The sequence below is a fragment of the Lolium perenne genome, chromosome 4, assembly GCF_019359855.2.
Source record: "Lolium perenne isolate Kyuss_39 chromosome 4, Kyuss_2.0, whole genome shotgun sequence".
Classification (NCBI taxonomy): domain Eukaryota; kingdom Viridiplantae; phylum Streptophyta; class Magnoliopsida; order Poales; family Poaceae; genus Lolium; species Lolium perenne.
Genome location: NC_067247.2, coordinates 235,465,358 through 235,484,970, shown reverse-complemented (window position 1 = coordinate 235,484,970; position 19,613 = coordinate 235,465,358). Strand labels below are relative to the sequence as shown.

At 45.4% G+C, this 19,613-nt stretch overlaps 1 protein-coding gene across 1 annotated transcript; it reads right to left on the bottom strand.

The window, feature by feature from the left end:
* Positions 1–17,502: 17,502 nt before the first annotated feature.
* On the bottom strand, positions 17,503–18,647 carry LOC127332563 (allene oxide cyclase, chloroplastic). The gene is made up of 2 exons (XM_051358874.2): positions 18,193–18,647; positions 17,503–18,102 (listed from the first exon to the last, which is right to left on the bottom strand). Exons 1-2 carry the CDS (start codon positions 18,523–18,525, stop codon positions 17,701–17,703), a joined length of 735 nt encoding a protein of 244 aa, XP_051214834.1. The 5' UTR covers positions 18,526–18,647; the 3' UTR covers positions 17,503–17,700.
* Between the last annotated feature and the right edge of the window lie 966 nt (positions 18,648–19,613).

The following is a 19,613-nucleotide window of genomic DNA, read 5'->3' as shown; positions in this document are numbered from 1 at the left end:
CCCGGCAGCCGGGGTTGGTCTACCGCACCATGCGGCTGCGCCTATCACAGGGCAGATGCTACCGTCACGGCCGCACTTTCTGCAGCATACGGGTCAAATTCAAGTGGGGGCGGTCATGCCTCAGAGACCGTTGATGCCTCAAACGTTGGCCATGCCTCAAGCATGGTCTCAGAATGCTGCCAGGAAACATAAGAGTAATAAGAAGAAGACGGTGCCGCCCACGGTGACCCAGGGAGGGGCTGTTCTCACCGCTGGAGCTCAGTCTCTCGGATAGACTTCTTCGCAGCAGCAGGGATATATGTCTCAGGGTTCGATGCCTACGATGAAGGGTCATCATCACATGTACCAGTTCCCCTATATTCCGTCTAGGTATGAGCAGCACGGACAGTTATCTTCATAGTTTCAGCAGTTAGCTGTTCAGCCTCAGCCTGGGCATGGTGTATATGTACCACCACATCAGCCATCAGTGCCTCAGCTACCTTTGGTTCAGCAGCCATAGTCTATGGCGCCTCATATGTGTGCGGTTGTGCAGGCGGCGGAGGTTGCCAAACCAGCTGGAAAGTCCAAAAAGAGTGTAAGGTGCTGGAAATGTGCTGATAATTCGCATGCCGCGAAGGACTGTAAGGTGGATCACTACTGCTATATTTGCGATAAGAAGGCCCATCCCACAGCTCGTTGCCCTGTCCTTAAGTTGCCACAACCGTCTGTTTTTGTTTCTGTGTCTGGCCTTCTGGAGACTTATTTTACTGCTTTTCCGGACTCTGTGGTTAATGAGGATCTTACCCCGACCCAGTCGCCTATTGCTCTTGTGGTGGTTAATGGTGATGTGGTGCCTGCAGATGTGATTGCCAAGCAGGTGGCTCACCGGTGTTTTGACCATCCTAATTGGAAGTGGGAGCCACATTGATATGCAGTTCTTGGTTTCAGTTCCTTCCTTCGATGATCTTGATAGGCTTGATGGTATTCAGGTGGGGGTGCCTTCCTTCAACTCCTCTATTTCCATATCTGCTTGGCGGTCAATAGAGGTTCCTCACAAGGCTGAACTCGAGAAGGTGTGGCTGCACGTGGATGGAGTGCCTCATATGATGCGACACTTTCTGGGTTTGTGGGCTGTTGGTTCTCTTGTTGGCAAGATTGTTGATGTGGATCTTGTTAGTCTGAGGCGCAGTGCAGTGGTGCGTATTCAGGTGGCCATGCTTCAGGCTGGGGTTCTAGGGGCTCCTTCTGATGAGGCACACCCGATAGCTAAAGCTGATGTTGTGGTTAAGTTTAAGGCATTTGAGTTCCGCTTCCGCCGGGAGCCTGCAGATTATATTCCGGTGCCGGATTTTGTTCCTTTGGTTTGGGTAAAGAGAGATGATCCTGATGAGGGTGATGGGGGTGCTCCAGATGGTGGGGATGATGCTATGGATACTTCTGAGCCGAGAGTGGGGCCTCCAGCTTCTGGGACTTCACAGGTTTAACGGGGAGGATCTAGCTCTTCGGCGCCTGGGGTTACTCTTTCTATGGCTCGTGTGTTTGCGGTCACGCCTTTTAATCCTAACCCGCAGACGCTGCATGCTATTGAGGCAGTCACGAGACTGCGAGCAGTTAATCCTTCTTTGGAGGCTCAGTCTGATGCAGCAGCTACTCCTCGTGTGTACGCGGATGATTTGCGAATGGCGCTCGATGCAGTATCTTCTGGTTCTTGGCTGTCTCCTGGGATTGCTATGGACCGCTCTCGCTCGGACATGCCAGCCAAAGGACGGGTGTGTACTCTCGCCTGTACTACTCCTGCGGTGGCGAGATGGGCTGCGGCTGCCACGGCTGCATGCGCGGGTGCGCCTGCCGGAGAGGATGCGATTGTTGGTTCGGGTGCGGGAGAGGCGCTAGCTCCTCCTACTTCAGTTGCTGGTGGGGGCTCTTCATCGACCTCGCCCCTACAACCAGCACCTACTCCGTGCGGGTCCGATGGGGCTCTTTTGGCCCGGTCGGCCAGCCCTTTGCCCGCTGGTGCTGCGATAGTGGTGCTCCCACCTCTGCCGTCGTCGAGCCTGTGGGCCAGTCGGCGTCGCCTAGGGAGGCCATGGGCATCGCCGGTGACATGATGCCACCGCCCCATGCTGTGAGCGCGGCTAGCCTCCCACGTGTGGAGCCTGCTAGGGGAGGGTCTACTTTGTCTACCACCTCTCCTAGGGCTTCCGTTTCTACACAGGCCTCGGGCGCCTCGGCGGTCTTCTCCATTCGCCGAAGTTCCCGTCATGGGGTCGGCATTGATGGGGCGACAGCAATGGATGAAGACTCCATGGCAAAAGCCATGCATCGCAAGGCGAAGTCTAACCTTGACTTCTCAGGTACTATTAATAGTTCTAATTCTTTTTTAACTTTGCCAACGCCGCTTATGGCTTCTAAGTTGCATAATGTGGGTCTTTTGTTGGGTTCTTCTATTAGTTCTATTTGAAAGATCGAGATGTCGCCTAGAGGGGGTGAATAGGCAATTAAAAACTCTTGCGGATTTGTCTTGTAAGAATGCGGAATTAAACTATCGTTTAGTTTACAAGCACAAACCCTAAATATGCTAAGCTCAACTAAGTGTAACAATATCAACTAGAGCTAAGCAAGATAGGCACAAGATATATGTAGCACAAGTGATAGCAAGATATATGTACTTCAAGCACGATGACTATCACAAGGAAAGAGAGCTCGGGTATAGAAATAACCGAGGCACGCGGAGACGAGGATGTATTCCCATGTTCCCTTCCTTTGCAAGAAGGTACGTCACGTTTGGAGGAGTGGAGGTCCCACGAAGGATTCCCCGCGCCACAAAGGCTCACCCTATTCTCCGAACCACACCCACGAAGGATAATGGCCCTTTCCTTATGGTTAGCTTTTCCTCCGCTCCGGAGATGGCAAGCTCCACAACCACTTCACAAGCTCCACAAAGGAGAAACCCGTGCCCCTTTGATGTCTACTGATACGTCTCCGACGTATCGATAATTTCTTATGTTCCATGCCACATTATTGATGATACCTACATGTTTTATGCATACTTTAGGTCATATTTATGCATTTTCCGGCACTAACCTATTAACGAGATGCCGAAGAGCCAGTTGTTGTTTTCTGCTATTTTTGGTTTCAGAAATCCTAGTAAGGAAATATTCTCGGAATTGGACGAAATCAACGCCCAGGGGCCTATTTTGCCATGAAGCTTCCAGAAGACCGAAGGGAAGACGAAATGGGGCCACGGGGCGCCGCCACACTAGGGCGGCGCGGCCCAGGGGGGGTCTGCGCGGCCCTAGCGTGTGGGGCCCCCGTGTGGCCCCCTGACCTGCCCTTCCGCCTACATATAGTCTTCGTCGCGAAACCCCCAGTACCGAGAGCCACGATACGGAAAACCTTCCAGAGACGCCCCCGCCACCAATCCCATCTCGGGGGATTCAGGAGATCGCCTCCGGCACCCTGCCGGAGAGGGGAATCATCTCCCGGAGGACTCTTCACCGCCATGGTCGCCTCCAGAGTGATGAGTGAGTAGTTCACCCCTGGACTATGGGTCCATAGCAGTAGCTAGATGGTCGTCTTCTCCTTATGTGCTTCATTGTCGGGTCTTGTGAGCTGCCTAACATGATCAAGATCATCTATCTGTAATGCTATATGTTGTGTTTGTTGGGATCCGATAGATAGAGAATACTATGTTATGTTGATTATCAATCTATTATCTATGTGTTGTTTATGATCTTGCATGCTCTCCGTTATTAGTAGAGGCTCTGGCCAAGTTTTTACTCTTAACTCCAAAAGGGAGTATTTATGCTCGATAGTGGGTTCATGCCTCCATTAAATCTGGGACAGTGACAGAAAGTTCTAAGGTTGTGGATGTGCTGTTGACACTAGGGATAAAACATCGATGCTATGTCCGAGGATGTAGTTATTGATTACATTACGCACCATACTTAATGCAATTGTCTGTTGTTTGCAACTTAATACTGGAAGGGGTTCGGATGATAACCTGAAGGTGGACTTTTTAGGCATAGATGCATGCTGGATAGCGGTCTATGTACTTTGTCGTAATGCCCAATTAAATCTCACTATACTCATCATATCATGTATGTGCATGGTCATGCCCTCTCTATTTGTCAATTGCCCAACTGTAATTTGTTCACCCAACATGCTATTTATCTTATGGGAGAGACACCTCTAGTGAACTGTGGACCCCGGTCCATTCTTTTACATCGAATACAATCTACTGCAATACTTGTTCTACTGTTTTCTGCAAACAATCATCATCCACACTATACATCTAATCCTTTGTTACAGCAAGCCGGTGAGATTGACAACCTCGCTATTTCGTTGGGGCAAAGTACTTTGGTTGTGTTGTGCAGGTTCCACGTTGGCGCCGGAATCCCTGGTGTTGCGCCGCACTACATCTCGCCGCCATCAACCTTCAACGTGCTTCTTGGCTCCTACTGGTTCGATAAACCTTGGTTTCTTACTGAGGGAAACTTACTGTTGTACGCATCACACCTTCCTCTTGGGGTTCCCAACGGACGCGTGCTGAACGGAAAGACATACGTCAACTACGCGCAGCATCTACTCACGCTTCTTTTCCTGTAGACAGTGTTGGGCCTCCAAGAGCAGAGGTTTGTAGAACAGCAGCAAGTTTTTCCTTAAGTGGGTCACCCAAGGTTTATCGAACTCAGGGAGGAAGAGGTCAAAGATATCCCTCTCATGCAACCCTGCAACCACAAAGCAAGAAGTCTCTTGTGTCCCCAACACACCTAATACACTTGTCAGATGTATAGGTGCACTAGTTCAGCGAAGAGATAGTGAGATGCAAGTGGTATGAATGAATATGAGCAGTAGTAACGGCACCAGAAAATAGCTTGCTGCTACAACTGGCGTGTGGTTGATGGTGGGAATATTGCAGGCAGTACAGATGTAGTAGAACAGTAAACAAGCGATGATTGCAGTATTTGGGAACAAGGCCTAGGGATTATACTTTCACTAGTGGACACTCTCAACATTGATCACATAACAGAATAGATAAATGTTATACTCTACACTCTTTTGTTGGATGATGAACACCACTAATTGTGTAAGATTACATGAACCCTCAATGCCGGAGTTAACAAGTTCCACAACATTCGATATTCATATTTAAATAACCTTAGAGTGCATGATAGATCAACACAACTATACCAAGTACTAACATAGCATGCACACCGTCACCGACGGACTATGAAAGGAGGAATAGATCACATCAATACCATCATAGTAATAGTTAACTTCATAATCTACAAGAGATCACAATCATAGCATATACCAAGTACTTCATGATGCACACACTGTCAACATTACATCATGGAGGAGGAATAGACTACTTTAATAACATCACTAGAGTAGCACATAAATGAATTGTGATACAAAACTCATATGAATCTCAATCATGTAAGGCAGCTCATGAGATCATTGTATTGAAGTACATAGGAGAGAGATTAACCACATAGCTACCGGTACAACCCCTTAGCCTCGATGGAGAACTGCTCCCTCCTCATGGGAGACAGCAGCGGTGATGAAGATGGCGGTGGAGATGGCAGCGGTGTCAATGGAGAAGCCTTCCGGGGGCACTTCCCCGTCCCGGCGGCGTGCCGGAACAGAGACTCCTGTCCCCCAGATCTTGGCTTCGCGATGGCGGCGGCTCTGGAAGGTTTCTCGTACCGTGGTTTTTCCATCTCGAAGTTTTAGGTTAGGGACCTTTATATAGGTGAAGAGGCGGAGTCGGAGGGCTGACGAGGCGACGACACAAAAGGGGGGCGCGGCCCACCCCCTGGCCACGCCGGCCTATCATCTGGGGCCCACAGGGCCCTCCTCTGGTGGCTCTCGGGTGTTCTGGAAGCTTCGTGGGATTCTAAGATGCTGGGCGTTGATTTCGCCCAATTCCGAGAATATTTCCTTACTAGGATTTCTGAAACCAAAAACAGCAGAAAATAGGAACTGGCACTTCGGCATCTCGTCAATAGGTTAGTTCCGGAAAACGCATAAAAATGATATAAAGTGTGAACAAAACATGTAGGTATTGTCATAAAACAAGCATGGAACATAACAAATTATCGATACGTTGGAGACGTATCAGCATCCCCAAGCTTAGTTCCTACTCGTCCTCGAGTAGGTAAACGATAACAAAGATAATTTCTGAAGTGACAAGCTACCAACATAATCTTGATCATACTATTGTAAAGCATATGAGATGAATGCAGCGATTCAAAGCAATGGTAAAGACAATGAGTAAACAATTGAATCATATAGAAAAGACTTTTCATGAATAGTACTTTCAAGACAAGCATCAATAAGTCTTGCATAAGAGTTAACTCACAAAGCAATAAATTCATAGTAGAGGTATTGAAGCAACACAAAGGAAGATTAAGTTTCAGCGGTTGCTTTCAACTTATAACATGTATATCTCATGGATATTTGTCAACATAAAGTAATATAATAAGTGCAATATGCAAGTATGTAGGAATCAATGCACTGTTCACACAAGTGTTTGCTTCTTGAGATGGGAGGAAATAGGTGAACTGACTCAACATAAAAGTAAAAGAAAGGCCCTTCGCAGAGGGAAGCATTGATTGCTATATTTGTGCTAGAGCTTTGATTTTGAAAACAAGAAACAATTTTGTCAACGGTAGTAATAAAGCATATGTGTTATGTAAATTATATCCTACAAGTTGCAAGCCTCATGCATAGTATACTAATAGTGCCCGCACCTTGTCCTAATTAGCTCGGATTACCTGGATTATCATCACAATACATATGTTTTAACCAAGTATCACAAAGGGGTACCTCTATGCCGCCTATACAAAGGTCTAAGGAGAAAGCTCGCATTGGATTTCTCGCTTTTGATTATTCTCAACTTAGACATCCATACCGGGACAACATAGACAACAGATAATGGACTCCTCTTTAATGCATAAGCATTCAACAACAGATAATATTCTCATAAGAGATTGAGGATTGTTGTCCAAAACTGAAACTTCCACCATGGATCATGGCTTTAGTTAGCGGCCCAATGTTCTTCTCTAACAATATGCATGCTCAAACCATTCAACTCATGATAAATCACCCTTACTTCAGACAAGACGAACATGCATAGCAACTCACATGATATTCAACAAAGGATAGTTGATGGCGTCCCCAGGAACATGGTTATCGCTCAACAAGCAACTTAATAAGAAATAAGATACATAAGTACATATTCAATACCACAATAGTTTTTAGGCTATTTGTCCCATGAGCTATATATTGCAAAGACAAAGAATAAAAATTTAAAGATAGCACTCAAGCAATTTACTTTGGAATGGCAGAGAAATACCATGTAGTAGGTAGGTATGGTGGACACAAGTGGCATAGTGTTTGGCTCAAGGATATGGATGCACGAGAAGTAATCCCTCTCAATACAAGGCTTAGGCTAGCAAGGTTATTTGAAACAAACACAAGTATGAACCGGTACAGCAAAACTCACATAAAAGACATATTGTAAGCATTATAAGACTCTATACCGTCTTCCTTGTTGCTCAAACCCTTACCAGAAAATATCTAGACCTTAGAGAGACCAATCATGCAAACCAAATTTTAACCAGCTCTATGTATTTCTTCACTAATAGGTGCAAAGTATATGATGCAAGAGCTTAATCATGAGCACAACAATTGCCAAGTATCAAGTTGTTGAAGACATCATACCAATTACTACATATAGCATTTCCCGTTTCCAACCATATAACAATTAACGAAGCAGTTTCAACCTTTGCCATGAACATTAGAAGCTAAGAACACATGTGTTCATATGAACCAGCGGAGCGTGTCTCTCTCCCACACAAGCATGAATTTATTCAAACCAAACAAAAATGAAAACAAAAGCACACAGACGCTCCAAGTAAAGTACATAAGATGTGACCGAATAAAAATATAGTTTCAAGAGAAGGAACCTGATAATTTGTCGATGAAGAAGGGGATGCCTTGGGCATCCCCAAGCTTAGATGCTTGAGTCTTCTTGAAATATGTAGGGATGAACCACCGGGGCATCCCCAAGCTTAGAGCTTTCACTCTTCTTGATCATATTGTATCATCCTCCTCCTCTCTTGATCCTTGAAAACTTCCTCCACACCAAACTTAAAACAACTCATTAGAGGGTTAGTGCACAATCAAAATTCACATGTTCTGAGGTGACATAATCATTCTTAACACTTCTGGACATTGCTCAAAGCTACTGGAAGTTAATGGAACAAAGAAATCCATCCAACATAGCAAAAGAGGCAATGCAAAATAAAAGGCAGAATCTGTCAAAACAGAACAGTCCGTAAAGACGAATTTCTAAGAGGCACCAGACTTGATCAAATGAAAATGCTCAAATTGAATGAAAGTTGCGTACATATCTGAGGATCACTCACGTAAATTGGCAGAATTTTCTGAGTTACCTACAGAGAATTAGGCCCAGATTCGTGACAGCAAGAAATCTGTTTCTGCGCAGTAATCCAAATCTAGTATGAACCTTACTATCAAAGACTTTACTTGGCACAACAATGCAACAAAACTAAGATAAGGAGAGGTTGCTACAGTAGTAACAACTTCCAAGACACAAATATAAAACAAAAGTACTGTAGCAAAATAAACACATGGGTTATCTCCCAAGAAGTGCTTTCTTTATAGCCATTAAGATGGACTCAGCAGTTTTAATGATGCACTCCCAAGAAATAAGAGTTGAAGCAAAAGAGAGAATCAAGAAGCAAATTTGAAACACATTTAAGTCTAACATGCTTCCTATGAAAAGGAATCTTGTAAATAAACAAGGTCATGAAGAGCAAAGTAACAAGCATAGGAAGGTAGAACAAGTGTAGCTTCAAAAATTTCAGCATATAGAGAGGTGTTTTAGTAACATGAAAATTTCTACAATCATATTTTCCTCTCTCATAATAACTTTCAGTAGCATCATGAGCAAATTCAACAATATAACTATCAAATGAAGCATTCTTATCATGAGCTATATGCATAAAATTATTACTCTCCACATAAGCATAATCAATTTTATTAGTTGTAGTGGGAGCGAATTCAACAAAGTAGCTATCATTATTATTCTCATCATCAAATATAGGAGGCATATTGTAATCATAATCAAATTTATCCTCCATAACAGGCGGCACCAAAAGACTACTATCATTATAATCATCATAAATAGGAGGCAAAGTATCATCAAAGTAAATTTTCTCCTCAATGCTTGGGGGACTAAAAAGATCATGCTCATCAAAGCGAGCTTCCCCAAGCTTAGAATTTTCCATATCATTAGCAACAATGGTGTTCAAAGTGTTCATACTAATATGTTCCATGGGTTTTTTAATTTTCGCATCAAACCATCCATGTCTTAACTCAGGAAATAGAATAAAAAGCTCCATGTTGCTTTCCATTATGCCAAACTAGTGTAAAACAAGAAACAAAAAGATGCAATTGCAGGATCTGAAGGAAATAGCTTCGAGTACTTACAACGGCGCCGGAAAATAGCTTAGTAGCCGAGATCCGGAGTGTGAGTACCTTTTACCTTTCCTCCCCGGCAACGGCGCCAGAAAATATGCTTGATGTCTACTCACGCTTCTTTTCCTGTAGACAGTGTTGGGCCTCCAAGAGCAGATGTTTGTAGAACAGCAGCAAGTTTTCCCTTAAGTGGATCACCCAAGGTTTATCGAACTCAGGGAGGAAGAGGTCAAAGATATCCCTCTCATGCAACCCTGCAACCACAAAGCAAGAAGTCTCTTGTGTCCCCAACACACCTAATACACTTGTCAGATGTATAGGTGCATTAGTTCGGCCAAGAGATAGTGAGATGCAAGTGGTATGAATGAATATGAGCAGTAGTAACGGCACCAGAAAATAGCTTGCTGCTACAACTGGCGTGTGGTTGATGGTGGGAATATTGCAGGCGTCTGCAGATGCGGTAGAGAACGATAAACAAGCGATGATTGCAGTATTTGGGAACAAGGCCTAGGGATTATACTTTCACTAGTGGACACTCTCAACATTGATCACATAACAGAATAGATAAATGCTATACTCTACACTTTCTTGTTAGATGATGAACACCACTAATTGTGTAGGATTACACGAACCCTCAATGCCGGAGTTAACAAGCTCCACAACATTCGATATTCATATTTAAATAACCTTAGAGTGCATGATAGATCAACACAACTATACCAAGTACTAACATAGCATGCACACCGTCACCGACAGACTATGAAAGGAGGAATAGATCACATCAATACCATCATAGTAATAGTTAACTTCATAATCTACAAGAGATCACAATCATAGCATATACCAAGTACTTCATGATGCACACACTGTCAACATTACATCATGGAGGAGGAATAGACTACTTTAATAACATCACTAGAGTAGCACATAGATGAATTGTGATACAAAACTCATATGAATCTCAATCATGTAAGGCAGCTCATGAGATCATTGTATTGAAGTACATAGGAGAGAGATTAACCACATAGCTACCGGTACAACCCCTTAGCCTCGATGGAGAACTACTCCCTCCTCATGGGAGACAGCAGCGGTGATGAAGATGGCGGTGGAGATGGCAGCGGTGTCGATGGAGAAGCCTTCCGGGGGCACTTCCCCGTCCCGGCGGCATGCCAAAACAAAGACTCATGTCCCCCAGATCTTGGCTTCGCGATGGCGGCGGCTCTGGAAGGTTTCTCGTACCGTGGTTTTTCCGTCTCGAAGTTTTAGGTCAGGGACCTTTATATAGGTTAAGAGGCGGAGTCGGAGGGCTGGCGAGGAGACGACACAACAGGGGGCGCGGCCCACCCCCTAGCCGCGCCGGCCTGTCATCTGGGGCCCACAGGGCCCTCCTCTGGTGGCTCTCGGGTGTTCTGGAAGCTTCGTGGGATTCTAAGATGCTGGGCGTTGATTTCGTCCAATTCTGAGAATATTTCCTTGCTAGGATTTCTAAAACCAAAAACAGCAGAAAACAGGAACTGGCACTTCGGCATCTCGTCAATAGGTTAGTTCCGTAAAACGCATAAAAATGATATAAAGTGTGAACAAAACATGTAGGTATTGTCATAAAACAAGCATGGAACATAAGAAATTATCGATACGTTGGAGACGTATCACCCTTCACAATCTTGCACGAAGAGATCACCGGGGCACCAACCAAGCCAACTAGGAGGTCTCCCTCCAAGAGTAACAAGCTCACGGTCTCTCACTCGAACTAATCGTGGTGGAGAGCTCAACACTATGCAATGATGCAAAGCAAGAACACTAGAGGTGTTCAAGTCCTTCACACTCAAATCCCACCCAAACAACAAATGCTTGGATGAGATTGGAGAGGAAGAACAATGGGGAAAGTCAACAAAAGACTCCAAGATCTAGATCCCAAGAGTTCCCCTCAATTAGAGGAGAAATGGATTGGTGGGGATTGTAGATCTAGATCTCCTCTCTCAAATCCTCAAGAATGGGCAAGAATCATGGGAGGAATCAAAGGGGAGAGCAAGTTCTTCCAAGAGCAACAATGGAGGTGAAGAAAGGGGAAGAACTAGTTGTCTCAAGGTGGAAGAAAGCCTATTTATAGCTAAGGGGAAAAAAGAACCGTTGGAAGAAAAGTCAACACAAAACAGCACAAAAAATGGCTCAGATAATAGTCCAGCCGGCGCCCAGCCGGCCGACCGGAACAGGCACCGAGCTGGCCGGCGCACAGGCCGGCCTAGCCGGAAAAACTACCGGAAGGCAGCTGGGAGCGTGTGGCAGGCCAGCAGCCCAGCGGAGGCAAGGCCGAACGGGCCTGGTGCAAGAAGAAGGGCCGCGTGGGGAGAGGAGGCCCACCCGGAGTAGCAGCAGGCGCGGGCAGGCCGCGTGGGCGAGCTGGGGAGTGGGCCCCGCGGGGGCGGCGAAAAGGCCCGGCCCGGCCAGGAGGCCGGTCGGCGGGCGAGTGCCGAGCGGGCCGGTTGGTGGCCGGTCCCTGGGCCGGACCAGGCCGCGAGGCCCACGGAAGCCGCACCGGATGGCGGCCGGGTGGGCCGGCGCTTGGCCCGACAGGCCGGGCGGCCGGCCGGCTGCCCCTCCCCCCTTTTCTTTTTCTTTCCTTTTTCTTCTTTTACTCTTTTCCCTTTAATAACTAATGCTCCCGAACTACGATTCGAATGAAACCAATTTTATTTGGAAGATAACAACAAATGCTATCTAATAGAAAGTGAAAACTCAAGAAACTGTAGGAGGGGATTTTATCATGAATATAAAAGGTAGAACCTTATATCATGAATAACCGGTAAAATCACCCAACCTCGAAAACGCAATAGAAGATGCATGCGAACTCCGTTTTCGATGAACTTGGGCTTGTTGTAAAGCTAGCAACAAGCTCAAGAACTTAACACCGAGAAACACCAAGAAGCAATAGAAATATGCAAAGTATGCAAAGGATTGAGCTCCCTAAGACGATGTGATCAAGTTACCCAACCGAAAGCTCCTCTTAATAGTGCGGCTATCTATCCTATAATCCGGTCTCCCATCAATCACCTTGAGACCGGTAAAAGGAAAACCTATCAAGGTCATACCTTTGCCTTGCGCATCCCGCTTGATCTTGATGATAACTCTTCAAGCTCTACACAAGCCGGAATGCCACAACTTGATCATTGTTGCTTTGTGAAGACTCACAAATGCTCCCTCATACACTATGATGGGAAAGCTCCATTGATGCACATCTTCACATGTCCATTATCACCAAATGGACGACAAGCTTCAAGCATGTGATCCACTCAAGATGCTCATCTTGAACTTGCCCAACTCAACCTTGTATCTTCTCATACTTAAGATAGAGCATGGCTAATATTGAGTTCCACATAAGAACTCCATCTTCATTTCTTCTTCTTGATCATATCACATATATGTCTTCAAATCGATGATCTTGATGCCAATACACAAGGTGTATCTTTATATTCATGGCATCCATACTTGAATCCAACACATGGAATACAAGTAATACCTATGGAATATTCCTTCATATAAACTCAATGAAAACATTAGTCCATAGGGGTTGTCATTAGTTACCAAAACCACACATAGGGGCAATATATCTTTACACTATTTCTGTTTCTGCTAATGCTCTGAGACGTATGGAGTTTGATAGACTCAAATTTACTCCTACACTTTCGAGTAAGTCGAATACCTCTTATTCGGACAAGGATGAGGAGGAAGCGTACGCCGTCTCAGACGGACAACTTCTTTCACACCTAGTTGGAGAGGTATCATAGGTCGGTCTAGATGATACCACTTTGGGCTCTTGTATTGAATTACAAGCAACTGAGCATAAATCAAGACTTTCATCCATTAAACGTAATGCATGGCCTAATAAAAAGGCTAAGGTGACTAAATCTCCAATTGTTTCCAAATGAATGGCATGTTTGAGAATAGCAGAGGTCTGGAAGACTTGGCTAAACACTTACACATCACTGAAAGCATTAGGGAACATGTTTTAGATTTTGTTGCTATCTCCGAGACGGGGAAACGGAACTACTCAACAAGTTTTCTAAATCGCCTGTCAGACGTGGAAGACTTTGCTTGGGTATCCCGCCCGCCTCGGGGACGTTCTAGTGGCTTATTAGTTGGCATTCGAACTACAACCATGGAAATTTTGGATAACTCCGGAGGTGACTTTCATATTAAGCTTCACATCCGGAATAAGTCCGATAATTTCATATGGAGTTTGGTGTATGTCTATGGAGCTGCCCAGGAGGTTCATAAGCCTGCTTTTCTCCAGAAGTTGGTTCATCTAGCGAAGGACAATCCGCAACCTATCATCATAGGCGGGGATTTTAATTTGCTTAGATACCCTCATGAGAAGCGTAGGGGAAGATTTGACACCCACTGGCCTTTCTTATTCAATGGTATCATTGACAGTTTGGATTTGAGAGAGGTTTCAATGGGCGGGAGACAATTCACTTGGGCGAATAGTCTTCCCGAGCCTACTTATGAGAAGTTGGATCGCGTACTGATAGACTGGGAATTTAAATTCCCTCTAGTATCAGTACGGGTTCTTCCTCGGATTGAAGCTCTGTCAGATCACACCCCAATTCTGTTATCTACTGGTACACCCTTGGCATCACGTAGACGTCCGTTCAAATTTGAACTTTGGATGGCTTAATCGTGATGGTTTTTTGGATATGGTTAAATTTATTTGGGACAAACCCGTCGCTGGGAGAACTTCAATCCAAAGGTGGAATAATAAATTATGATCCATGCATAGAAACATTGGAGGGTGGGATAGGCAAATGTCGGGACAACTCAAAAAAGAGAAACTCGCTCTATCATCATATATTGATGCATTAGAGGCTCTTGCTGAAGTACGTTCACTAACAATGCATGAGATTGAACTTAAAAGTCAGTACAATGCTAAGTTGGTCGGCTTACTTCGTGAGGAGGAACTCAAATGGTACCAGAGATCTAAATCCCGGTTCTTGTTAGAAGGAGATTCGAATATGAGATACTTTTATAATGTTGCCAATGGTCTACATAGAAAGAAACTCATTCACTCTCTGGTTCAAGATGAGGGACTGATTGAAGATTAGGAACAATTAATGTCCTATATTACTTCTTACTACAAAGGCCTTTTTGGTGCCCCGGAGGATTCAGATGTATCCATGGATGAATCCAGGATTGATGATATCCCCCAAGTGTCTCCTGAAGAAAACGCCATTCTTACTTCCCCTTATTTTGAGGAGGAGATAAGAAAATCGGTATTTCAAATGGAACACAACAAGGCGCCAGGGCCCGATGGTTTCCCAGCTTATTTCTACTAAACCTTCTGGGACATTATCAAATTTGACCTATTGGACCTATTTGCCGAATTACATAAGAGCCAACTGGATCTATTCCGTATCAATTTTGGTGAAATTATTCTTTTTACCAAAGGTTAATGATGCGGAACGGATCCATCAATACATACCAATATGCCTTCTAAATGTTTGTTTCAAGATTTTCACAAAAGTTGCTACCATTCGACTAAATGCAGTGGCAGATAAAGTGGTGCATCCTTCTTAGACCGCTTTTATGCAAGGGAGAAACATCCTAGATGGGGTGGTCACCTTACGTGAGACAATTCGTGAGATGCATCGTAAAAAATTGAATGGGGTAATACTCAAGACCGACTTTGAAAAAGCCTATGATAAAGTCAAGTGGTCCTTTCTTTAACAGACCCATAGGATGAAAGGTTTTTCTGAGGATTGGCATGCTCTTATTAATAACTTTGTTTTAGGTGGTAGTGTTGCCATTAAGGTCAATAATGACATTGGTAAATACTTCCAGACCAGAAAAGGGTTGAGGCAAGGTGATCCGTTGTCCCCAATGTTATTTAACATTGTGGCGGATATGCTTGCAATTATAATAGAAGGCGCTAAGATCGATGGTCAAATTGAAGGTGTAGTCCCCCACTTAGTTGATGGCGGCTTATCCATTCTTCAATACGCTGATGACACAATTCTATTTATGGATCATGACTTGGAAAAGGCACGAAACCTGAAATTAATTCTTTCAGTATTCGAGCAGTTGTCCGGTCTTAAGATTAATTTCCATAAGAGCGAATTGTTTTGTTTCGGTGAAGCCGTCGATGTAGCCAACTCATATGCTGAACTATTTGGCTAGGGGATTTGTTCTTTTCCAATTAGTTACCTTGAGATTACGATACACTATCGGAGACTCACTTTGAATTAATGGAAAATTGTTGAAGAAAGACTTCAAAACGGCTTACTAGTTGGAAAGAAAAATTACTATCTCTTGGTGGAAGATTAGTTCTCATTAATTCGGTACTCACAAATATGTTATTGTATATGATTTCTTTCTTCCAGTTACCAAAAGGAGTCTTGCATAGATTGGATTATTTCCGAACAAGATTCTTTTGACAAGGGGATAGTGAGAAGAAGAAATACCGGTTAACTAAATTGAATGTTGTATGCCATCTGAAAGATCAAGGTGGACTTGGTGTTCATGATCTTGAAGTTAAGAACATGGCTTTGCTCGGTAAATGGCTAGCCAGGTTGTTAACGAAGGATGGGGCATGGCAATAACTTTTGCGGAAAAAATATGTTGGCTCAAAGGCGATTTCTCAGGTCCTTTGAAAACCAGGAGATTCACATTTTTGGGCCGGCATTATGGCAACTAAGAAATACTTTTTCCCATTTGGTTCTTTCTCCATTAATAATGGGGCAGAGATACGGTTCTGGGAGGATCGCTGGTTGGGAACAACCACTCTTCATGAACAGTATCCGGCCTTGCACAGTATTGTTCGTCATAAAGGGGATACTTTGCAGAAGGTGATGGAATCTTTTCCTCCCTCTATGACGTTAAGGAGTGATCTTGTCGGTCCTCGGCTAGCTTCCTGGAATGAACTGCGTTCAGCGGTTAGGTTCTATCCAGCTGGTTCAGGGGACGGATGAATTCCGCCGAAGTCTCACTAAAAATGCCATATTTTCGGTTAGCTCCATGTACAAAACATTATGCCTATCTACACAACCGGTTTTAAATAATAAATCCATCTGGAAGATGAAGATACCTCTCAAAACAAAGGTCTTTGCATGGTATCTTCGTCGAGGTGTGCTTCTTACTAAAGATAACCTTGTAAAGCGCAACTGGCAAGGTTGTACGAAATGTGTGTTCTGTCACGAGGAAGAGACAATAAAACACCTTTTCTTCAACTATCGAGTTGCTAGATCTATATGGTCAATCATTCAGACAAGTTCTACCTTATACCCTCCCCGTAGCATTGCAAACATTTTTGGCAATTGGCTTAATAGGGTGGATTCTAGGCACAAAACGATTATCAGAGTGGGAGCGACTGCGGTTGCATGGTCGCTTTGGCGATGTAGGAATGACAAGGTTTTTAATGACAAAAAATATTCTCTTATGCAGGTCATCTACCGGTGTATGGCTTTGCTCCGTTCATGGTCGCCACTTCAGCGTTTGGAGGATCGCGACCTCTTTATGGATGTGTCTACACGATTGAAGAACACGGCCATTGAGCTTATTTCCTAACATGGGTGGCTGCATGGTCGGAGGATTGAAGCCAACACAGCGTCATAGTAGTTGGTTTTTATCTTCTTTTGTATCACATTTTGATGGATCCTAGACTTTTGAACGGTTGTGTGCATCCTGGTGGTTATGCATAGGATGGGTGCAATGCTTAAAACTTTTTAAGTAATAAAGCGCCCTTTATTGAGAAAAAAAAATCTATTCAGGTGTCTTGTCCAGTTATCGGTACCTTGGACATGAGATGGAGGTTGGATTTTATTGGTAGGATAACAAGGTCAATAACTGCAGGGCCCAATCAGCTTGATTGCTGTGAGTAAATAAACAGGACAAGGTCAGCCCAATCAGCTCCATGGGAAGAGGAGGCAGCCGTGACACATCATCGGATTTGCATTTTTGTTCTTCCAATTCACACATAGAACTCGTACAGTACTAGCTGTTGATGATCAATACAGCGGGTGAAAGAACAAAACATGGATCGATATCCTTTCTAACTTGTATGTGATACAACGGCCGGCATTAACACTGATGAATCAGAAGCCCATACTACTAGCCATCGAACTCTTATTGCTAGCCATAGTACAACATCAAGAATAGTACTCGTAACTCGTGGTGGGCACCCGCCAGCCGGTATAGATGCAGTAGTAGTAGTAGTAGCTAGTTGGTGAAGTTGTTGAGGCAGGCGTGCGGCTCGGCGGCCTTGGCAGCCGGCGTGGGCTCGACGGTGGGTGAGGGCGGCACGGGCGTGCAGAGCAGCTCCCTGGGCAGGTCCGGGATGCCCTTGAGGTAGAAGGTGTAGAAGATCTTGAAGGGGAAGACGATCTGGTTGAGCTTGACCTGTCCGTATGCGCCCTCGAAGACGCCGGAGCCACCGGTGACGGCGAGGTAGGACTCCTCGTAGGTGAGGTATGGGCCCTGCACGGTGAGGTGGCCGTAGTCGCCGAAGTAGATGCTGTAGATGGCCTCGTAGCGATCCCCGTTGCGCTCCGGCACGTGCTGGATGAGGATGCAGATCCCCGCCGTGATCCCGATCCGCTTGTCCAGGCTCCCGTTGTACACCTGCAGCAGCAGGCGGCGGGGGAAGGGCCGGTCAGGCTCAGCGAAAACGAAGGAGAGAGAGCGACCTAGCAAAGAAAAAACAATACTGACCTTGTTGGTGAAGGGGACGAGGTCGCCGAGCGCGTTCTGGGTCTGCTTGGCGCTGAGGCGGAGGTAGGCGGGGCTCTCGCGGTCGCGCTCGTTGAGCTCGTACACGTGCAGCTCCTGCACCTTGGTTGGCCGCGCGTCCTTGGCCACCGCCGGCTTGGGCGAGAACAGCGAGGCCCGCACGGCGCCGCTCTTCCTGGCGGCCCCGCTGACGCTCGTCCTGCCGCCGAACCCGACCCTGCTAGAACCGCCGATCCGCGCCGCCCAGGAAGGGAGGTTCCCAGCAGAGCCGGAGGCCGCGGTCCTGACGGAGACAGGGGAGGGGGCGGCTGCCATGGCGGTGAGCTGCTGATGAGCAAGTAAGGTCTTCTAGCTTTTCTTCTCGCTTGATCTGCTGTCGATCGATTGCTGATGAGCCGGTGGCGCACGACGCTCACTTCCTTCCCCTTTATTTAAGCAGGATCGACGGCGAGTGAGTGAGGCCGGGTTGGTAGGTGGCGCGGCGTGCAGCGGTGCAGTGCTGGTCCTCTGATCAAGGGTCCTTGTTTTTCACCTTTCAAAGCGCACCGGCGAATTGGGCACGAGGACAACATGGTGCCTGCGCCCGTAGAGTGCTGTGCCGCGTGTCCCCGCATCTTCAGTTGGTCAGATGGATCCATCGTGCAGGGACCTTGCGCGGCTCATTTCTTTGTTTGCAGCATGTTCCATGCATCATCACCCCATCGTTGACAGTGCCACTTACTTCTTTAAGTGCACGCATCGAGCGAGATTCGTCTCTAACTCAACGGTGCAGGTACTTCCAGCTGATTATTACTAATCTGATCGATTGCTCGTGTACCACATGCAAACCTCATCTTGTAGGTGGGTTGGGTGTCCACTAGGGGTACATTTCCTCTAGAAGGCCCTCCGTTTTAAGAAATAAGTTGTCCTCGTTTTGCCATTTACATATTTTTACTATAGTACTAACACAAATGCTCGTGCGTTACCACGGAACTCAAAGTATCTTTAGTTGCCACTATATATAAAAGTAATGCACATGAAGATATCCGAGCTAATGTAGGAGAGCCGTCACCGGCAAGGCAAGCTGGCAACCCAGCAAACCATCCTCTAAGATATCCGAGCTAATATCATGTTGATGTTGTCTTGGAAGTGTTTGCTGTCCAAAACCAAGTTCTTCGCCTGGCTGTTTGTCTAGTCGCAAGTGCATACTCGTGACCTCTTTCTGCGCCAGAACACCATCGATAAGAGTTATCACAAATAAGGGAGTAGAATACTAATATTGTGTAATTTGGTCATACCTACTTGTATTTTTTAAGAACTCATACCTACTTGTATAACAAGTTACTATCACGCCACATGTTTTGAATCACATATACCTGGCAAAAATAATATTCAATTGAATTAAAAAAGAAACCAATGGTAAA